Source organism: Micromys minutus (genome assembly GCF_963924665.1).
Source record: "Micromys minutus genome assembly, chromosome: 10".
NCBI lineage: Eukaryota > Metazoa > Chordata > Mammalia > Rodentia > Muridae > Micromys > Micromys minutus.
The window spans coordinates 6,349,878-6,358,635 of record NC_137979.1 but is presented as its reverse complement, the minus strand read 5'-3'; the positions used below and the strand labels follow the sequence as shown (position 1 = coordinate 6,358,635).

Sequence of the window (8,758 nt, the reverse complement as noted above, 5' to 3'; positions counted from 1 at the left end):
CACTATCCCTGTCATATACACACAGAAAGGCTCCATCCAGACTTCCTCGTCTCAACAAACAGAAGCAGAATTCTGAAAATTGCTCTGCTCAAACCCATCTCTTTCTTCCACCCCAGGGCCAGTCCTTCAACACAGCCCATTTAAGGGTCTACCTTAGAGTAAAACCAGAGAGTTCTTACCACCATCACCAGCACTGTGGTATACCCTCCTGTGCATTGCCATACACAGAGCCAGTTTCCATAACATCCTTGAGGGGCAGTAGCTGTGCCTTGGTTGGTTAAGTCCTTACTTATCGAGCCTGAATCTCTGGGTTCCATTCTAAGTACTGTGTAAAACTAGTACAAATGGGCAGAGGTAGGAGAATCAGAAATTCAGGATCATCCTCGACTGCGTGCTCTGTCTGAGGCAACCTGAGATCCAGGAGATAAAGGATCCCAGCTATGGTAAACCCAGCACTCAGGAGAGGCAGAGGCAGAGACAAGATAGATATCTGTGACTTCAAGCCTGGTGTGTATAGTGAGCTCCGGGTCAGAGCTGCAAAGTAAGACCTGTCTCAAACAAAAACAAAAAGCAAAAAATCATGAGGGGCTGGAGAGACAACTCAGTGGGTAAGAACACTGATTGCTCTCCCAGAATTCCTGTCTTCAATCCCCATTCCCACATGGTGACTCACACTGTCTGTAACTCCAATGCCAAGGGATCCAGTGCTTGCTTCTAGCTTCTTTGGGCATCAGGCATGCACGTGACACATATGTAGACAAATCACTTATATAATAATAATAATAATAATAATAATAATTTTAAATGAGGAGGAAGAGAAGCAGGAGACAAAGTGGAGTAGGGGATAAAGTGGAAATTTCCGGTTTCTTTAGAGACTCAGCTGTGTCGTGTGATGTTTTTCTGGAAACTGTCTTATGAAAGGATGTTTTGCTGGGAGCAGACATATTCCGGAAGCTGCCTGGTGAAAGGGCATGTGATATTTTGCTGGAGCAGACAGTTGAGAGAACTTGTGGTGTTTGGAAAAGGTATAAGTATAACCCAATAGACAGTGGACAATGCTCTGGCATTGGTTCACCTTGCCACCCTTTGCTGGTCTTTGTTGGGCTTTGCTGATGCTGGTCTTCACTGACAACACTGTGGCATTGGTTTGCCTTGGTTTCTTCATTGATGATCACTTGTCATGACTCATGACTTCATAGAGAAAAACGCACCAAAGAACTATTTGTGATATTCTGGTGGCTTCGTGATGATTTTGCAGACTCAGACCATTTGGAGAGCCTTGCCTTTTCTTTTTTTTTTTTTTTTCTTTCTTTTTTCTTTTTTCTTTTTTTTTTTCCTGGCTCAAACTGCCTTGCTGATTCACGAATGGTGTTTGGAAGTGGGTCAGGCTACTGCTGCTGGTTTGTGGGAACTGAACTGCTGATATCCTCTCAAACAAAGATTCGAAGCACCCTCAAAGAACTATTTCTAAACAGGTCCACATCCCCATTTGTCCTGCTATACTTTCCTTTTTACTACCGCTGGTGGATATTGGGCTGGAAGGGAGGTTAAAGCATTAAAGAATCCTTATTAAAGTGAGTTTTGGAAAAAAGCTCAGCCCACAAGGGGAGAGACACGCAGGCACAGATTTGGGCCTGGGAGGACCTTGGATCCAGTCTCCCACATGTCTGGAGAAAGGACTGTGTTTTCAGCACAGTACCTATAGGGATGATGCTAAAACATGGAGTGGGTCTGTTCCCTGCCCTAACACTCCTTTGGTTTTCCACCTCACAGAGTAAAAGCCACAGCCCTCCCTCTGCCTCCCCGTTCTCGCTCTGGGTTTGTCTGAGTCAGCCCCAGTTGGCTTCCTCATTTCATCCAACATCCCAGATATGATTTCATCTTAGCAGGCAAGGCTTATGTGCCTGTAGATACAAAATGACAAACACAACCATAAGGAACTTTAGCTGGCACCACGGCCCATACGTGCAATTCCCGTATCCAGGAGACTGAGGCAGGAGGATCATCTGTGAGTTCAAGAATGACCCGGGATTCCAAGGAGTTTCAGGACAGCAAGAGCTAGAGAGTGAGACCCCGTCTCAAGAAAACCAATAGAATTTTCCTTGATATATTGTGTTGTTTCGTTTTTTCTTTTAATTATGAAAGTACCTTTTTGGACATTTATTTTATTTCTCGTGTATGAGTGTTCCTCCTGTGTGTATGCATGTGAAGCATGTGTGTACCTGGTGCCTTTGCAGGTCAGAAGAAAGTATCAAATCCCTTGGAACTGATAGTTGTCAGCTGCCATGTGGGTGCTAGACACCGAAGTCTTCTGGAAAAAACCAGTGCTCTCAACCGTTAAGCCGTCTCTCCAACCCTTGCATTCTTTTAAAAATTATTTGATCTAGGTGGACGAGATGACCTAGCACATAAAGACACTTATCACCAAGACAATCTGAGTTTGATCCCTGGACCCTACAGAGAAGGAGAGAACTGACTCCCAAAAGTTGTCCTCTGATGTCCAGACACACATGGTGGCCCGTGGTAGCACTCATGACACACACATTCACAAAGAAGTGAGGAAATGCAATAAAAATACATTTTAAAATATCACCTAGGGGCTGGCAGGGCTGGAGCGATGGCTCAGCGGTTAAGAACACTGACTGCTCTTGAAGAGGTCCTGAGTTCAAATCCCAGCAACCACATGGTGGCTCACAACCATTTGTAATGGGATCTGATGCCGTCTTCTGGTGTGTCTGAAGACAGCTACAGTGTACTCATATACAATAAATAAATCTTTAAAAAATGATATCATCTGGGATCTGGGTAAGGTGGTACAAGAGTTTTTAATCCTGTCTCTGGGGAGGCAGAGGAAGGCATGTTTCTGTGAGTTTGAGGCCAGTCTGGTCTACATAGTGAGTTCCAGGACAGCCAAAAGTATGTAAAAAGACCATGTATCAAAAAAAAAAAAAGTAAAAAGTCATTTGATCCATACATTAACCTTTTGAAATAGGTAGTGATTGTTGTTCTTATTTTATAAATAAAAGAGTAAGGAAGAGGCCAGTATATAACTCTTTCAAAGTCATGTACACAGACAATGAGGCGCAGGTACAAACCCAGGCTCATCAACAAGCTCTTCCCTGAAATGTCCACCTAACTCACCCCTTCTCCTCCTTCAGAGTCTGTGCAGAAAACATCTCAGTGAGCCCTGAAAGTTCCCCAGACCCAGCTCTTCCTGTCTCTTCTCCATACCTCATATATCCCTGGTATGGATATATGTTCATCTGCTGATATACATACAGATTTGTAAGATTGTGTGCACTTATTTATTTTGGTGGGAGAACTGCAGATGTTCACATGGAGGCTAGAGGACCACTTGGGGAAGCCTCTTCTCTTCTACCACACTGAGCCTGATATCATCTGGGATCAATTTGAGCCTGGAGATCAAATTCAGGTCAACAGGGAAGGCAGATTGGCCTCTACCCACTAAGCCATCTTGCTGATCCTATACAAACTTTATTAAGATGTAACTAATATTCCCCACCATACAATTCACCAACTTCAGCTGCATAGTCCATTGGAGTTTGCCAACATGAGTGGAACTTCATGACTATAAACACTATAAACACATGACTATAAACATAATAATTCCCTCACCCTAAAAAAAAACATTCTGTGCTTATAGTATTAACAAGGCCCAGATTTAGCAGGCCCCCAGACCTTAGCATGACCGACTCCATGATGAAAGTATACCACTCAGGCTGTAAAACTCAGCACATAGACACAGTGCCACCTGTCAAAAATGAAAAAGAACCCTATAGTCTGGGAAAGTCCCTAAAGGTACTAACCTTGCTTTGGGCTCCTTTAGCTTTAGCTGTGCTTCTGGCTGACTGTTCTTGTTTATTCAAGTGTGTCAACCCTGGGCATGTTTTTTATGCTTAAAAGCTTATCCTGAGAAAGGCTCAGGCTACGCTGAAATCTCAAACACTTAGTGTAGTCACTGGCCAGCTAATAAAGACTTTCCATTGGCTCACACCCATGTCCAAGGTGCCTCTCTGGTAAATAACCCACAACATTTCATTCCATTTCCTTCAGGGCCTATATTCTCCCTGTGCCCTGAGTCATAGGCAGTCATTTTCTGTCTCAGTGTCTTTTCCTATTCTGGACATTTCATGCAAGTGAAACCACATCTTGGGTGACTTTTGTGAATGAATTCCTCCATATCTTTAGCATGGTTCATGTTATACACTTTTTGTTTGCTTGTATGCATATATGAGCACCCTGTTAGTGCCTGGTGCTCATGAAGCCCAGAAAGGGAGAAAAGGGAGAAAAGAATACAAAAAAAAAAAAAAAAAAAAAAAAAAAACCACCCAAGGTATTGCCAACTCAAGGTGAGGATGTAGTTCAGTTGGGAGAGAGCTCACCTGGCATGCATGAGGCCCTGGGAAGCACAACTTCCTGGTAATGTCCCTAATCCCAGCACTTGGCGAGTAGAAGAGATCAGAATATTCAAAACATAACCAGCCCCCTACAGATAACCCTCTCCATTATTAAATATTCCAGGGCTACTGTGGTGGTTTGAGTAAAAACAGCTCCCATAGGCTCAGATTTGAATGCTGGGTCACCAGGGAGTGGCACTATTAGAAGGAAGTGTGTTACTAGGGGGTGGGCTTTGAGGTTTCAAATGCTTAAGCCAGGCCCAGTGTCTCTCTCTTCCTGCTGCTTGTTGATCTGGATGTAGAATTCTCAACTATTCTTCCTCCCCATGGTATCTCCATGCTGCCCACCATGATGACAGTGGACTAAACCTTGGAAACTGTGAGCCAGCCTAATTAAATGTTTTCCTGTATCAGAGTTGCTGTGGTCATGGTGTCCCTTCATAGCAATAGAACATTGACTTAGACAGCTAATTTGTAAGTGGATAAATGCAGAAAAGACTGAATTCCCCTTAGAGGGAGGAGTTATCACTTTTTTTTTTTTTTTTTTTTTTGAAACAGGGTCTTTTGTAACCCAGGCTGCCCTCAGATCCACTATGTAGCTGAGGATGACCTTGAACTTTTGATCCTCCTGCCTCCACATCTCAAACTGGGATTACAGGCGTGCACTATCATAATGGGTTTATTTAATGCTGGGAGTCAAATCCAGGGTGTTGTATGTTGTGGGTAAGCACTCTGTCAACTACATTCACAGCTGAGATTATCACCCTTTTAGATAAGCAGAAACCCAGATCCTGAGGTCAATGCCCAATAGAAGTGCAGACACTAGGTCAGGAGCCATCTCAAGACTGAGGAGCACTTTCTTGATGCTCCTCCAGTTAGCCTTATGTCTTCACATCAGTACAGTGAGGTAAGACGCAGGATATATGTCCAGGCATGCCAGACATCCCGCAGAGCCTGGGGGATTCTGTCTGTGGCACAGGCCTGTTTAGGAAAGAGGTGTGGAACTTGGGTATAAGAGAGGAAGAGAGGGAAATCTCTCTCACACTAGTGGGTTCACAATCCTAGGTGTCTACCACCCAGAATCACAGTGAGGGCTCAGAAGTAGCTGCCCACCAAGCCCACCCCTTCCTCGTAGGTGCCCCAGTTGTAAGGGTACAACATGCAGCTGTGAAAAGCCAGTCTGGTTCTAGGCTACACCACGCTGGTGCCTAGGGTGAGAGATGTGAGCCATCTTTACATCTTGAATAAGCTTTACTCTCTTGTAGGACCTCTGGTGTCCTTTAGACAAACAGCACAGGTTCTGAAAGCCTTAGCCAGGCTCCATCTGCCAGTGGCCTATGCTGGGTCTCCACTGGCTGCTTCCATAGCGTCTGCTGCTCGCCCTCTTGATGTGAGCCCATGCAGAGACATGTGCCTGTGGTTTGGCAACAATCCATCACCTCCTATGCGGTACTCAGACCCTGTGCTGCCCAGTGTGTTTTCCTTCACCTAGCTAGCAGGTGATTTTGCCTTGAAACAGACCACCAAGGGCCACTTAATTACTTCTGGGTAAAGATCCTATAGCCCCTTTGGTCACCTTAACCAGGAGGCTCCTACCACTGCTGGATCAAAACCACCTCAAAACTCGGTGCTCCCCTCTTTGATTCTTTTCCAAGCGAGTTGAGATGTGCCACACCTTGAAGGAAATTCTCTCTAGGTTCCTAAAGCTAAGAACAGCTTCCATGTTTTTTTTTTCCAGAGCTGTGTGTGTGTGTGTGTGTGTGTGTGTGTGTGTGTGTGTGTGTGCTAAATTATGTGTGTGAGGGAAAATATGAAGCTGCAGGGCTGTGAAGGCCATGAACAGTTTGTCAAATGCATGTCCAGGGAGCTGGAAGGTATCTTTATTCTTTCTCCAAGTAGCCGTGCTAGGATTGGGAGGAGAAGTGAGCAAATCCCACAGCTCCCGGGAAACTTGGGGTGAGCTCTTGCAGCTGAACACACATGACCCAGTCCAACCTCTGAAGCACCTTTGAGTCTGAGCTAGCAGGCAGTCAGGGCCCGAGACCTTCTGCAAAGGGGGTCCATGGGATGGACATTACAGCATTACCACTTCCTAGGGACTTGCCAGGCAGGCGAGATGTGGCTTGGTTTTTCTTCCAGAAATCTTTTCAGTGGCAGGCCGCTAAAGGACAAATCTACCGTTTGTGGATGCCCCAGTCCCCACGGCTAAGGAAACAACTGGGACATGATGTCAGGCTTTGGCCTCTTTTATTTTTATTTTATGTTATTTTTTTTACAGTCAATTTTCCACGTGTAAAAGACTTCATAAAGCATTGTGGCTCTAGCTGTACCCCAAATGAGCTGCTGAGGATGGGGTTGGCTATTCTGGACAGACTTCATTAGGGCCTCCACGTGGGAATGTCGCTGGGTTTCTTGATTATAATGAACATGAGTTTACAGAGTCTCCCCGAGACTCGTCTGTGCCTTTGGAACAGCTGTTTACAACACAGAACAGGCAAGGCACAGGCGTGCAACACATGGTCCTTGCACATGCACCACGGCGAGGTGATCCACAAAGGCTCACAACATACGGAAGAGTGGGAAAAATGGTCTCTCTATACCCACACCGTTTCCACCAGACTCTCACATCTACAGGACACAGAGTTCACTCGACAAAGACGTTTGGACGGCACTATTGTGGTCAGTTTCTCTCTTAGATACACACTGCAAAAATATTTAACTTTCCATTCTATGAATATCGTATAGAAACATCTGTCTGCCTTTGCTACACTTTACACACATTCATTTTGCTGTCTTTATTCACCTACACACAATCCTTACTGAGGCGTTAGACCGCACTGATCTGGCACTTAAAAAAAATATCAGATATCGGTTCACGTTGGTTTTAGTTGGGGGGGATGGGGGCCGTCTTTCAGGATGTGCTTGTTAGTAAGGCAAAATTATGCAAATGAGGAAATGTCATGGCGTTTTGGTTTGTTATGAAGCGTGAAGGTTAAATCACTAAGGGCGGTTTCATTATGAAAAATTGGTGCTGTTGACAAAGTTCCTGGTGTCTTCTCGGTCAAGCGGTTACAGGTAGCTTTCCCCGCTCCCTGTAACAGTGGATTCGCATTTCTCAGAATCCAAACATGGCCGTCTATAGGCTTTAGCTTCAGAGTACCACGTCACAAATCAGACTGTCTGGGAATGAAAAGGGTTGGGCCACACCGGATGCTCCCTGATGGGAACCAGAAACCGTTTGCACTTTCGGCTGCTGATATGTGAAAACTAGGGGGGAGGGGGCCTCTGTCCTAATATTAAAAACCAAGGTCTCCAGTCCCATGCCCTGATGGTCCGGAGCTGGCCCGGTGTGGCGGAACTGTTTCCTCAGAGGAATCCTTCCCTCCACGTCGCGTCCCTGACCAGGCAGCTGCAGCACTGGATGGCAGGCCACCAGCTGCTGCAGTTCAAGGGTTCCACATTTGCTTTGGTCATCATCACCTTAGAGCTGGAGAGGCTCATGCCCGACTGCTGTGCTCCTATATCTGATCTGCTAAAGAAAGCACAGGTAGACATCAACTTGGCCCTTCTGGCTGACACGTGCTGTGCTGCAAGCGGTACCCAGGACCTTCCTTGTTCCTTTATGAGCTCCAGAAGATGCTTGGAGCATGCCAGCTCTGGCAAGAGTCTGATTGCAGGCCATGTTTTCTGTACGTGGTCTTGCTCTGTGTTCCCCAAGACAGCAGACCTTGAACTCATGGGGAAGGGTTTTGGCAGTGAGGAACAAGAATACGGGCAGTCCGCTGGCCTTGAGGATCGGGAATGGGCAGAGGACTAGGAAGCATTAAAATAGATTTTAATGGGTAATGTAATAATAAACGAAAGGTTATAGACTTTCCTTCTACAGGAGTGTGTGGTGACAGACACAGGGTAGGAGATGCCATGTCAGCATCCCTCAGGACAGATTAGCATGAAATGGTAATGACGGTTATTGAGGTTGGAGGCAGAGTTCCCTAGTTTGGAAGCGTTAATGGGATGACGTGGGATAGTTGTATCATGTTCATAACGTCTCATGTTATCACGCTGGCCCTTGGCTGCCCATTCCTGTGTCTGAGGTGACTGTTTCAAGGTTACCACTCTGTGTCGACACCTATCAGTGCTGAGCTACGCAGCGGCTGAGTGGCACTTGTGAAGCCACACCTGAGAAGTTTGTGGTTACCTCCCTGCACCACCAACTTGGTTTCACTTGCCAGACAGCCTCTCTGCCACCATCTTGAGGCCTCCAGGACCTGTGGGAACCCACCATTTTGGATGCTGATAGATTCTTTGGCTTTATGAGTCTCATGATGAGACTTCAAGAA

General features: G+C 45.8%; 1 protein-coding gene across 1 annotated transcript; it reads left to right on the top strand.

The window, feature by feature from the left end:
• Positions 1 to 6,228: 6,228 nt before the first annotated feature.
• CCNI2 (cyclin I family member 2) lies at positions 6,229 to 8,235 on the top strand (the record flags this gene model as incomplete). The annotated part of the gene is given in 4 exon segments (XM_080924029.1): positions 6,229 to 6,292; positions 6,697 to 6,797; positions 6,801 to 7,157; positions 7,690 to 8,235. Coding segments are annotated over 4 exon segments (1,068 nt in total).
• Between the last annotated feature and the right edge of the window lie 523 nt (positions 8,236 to 8,758).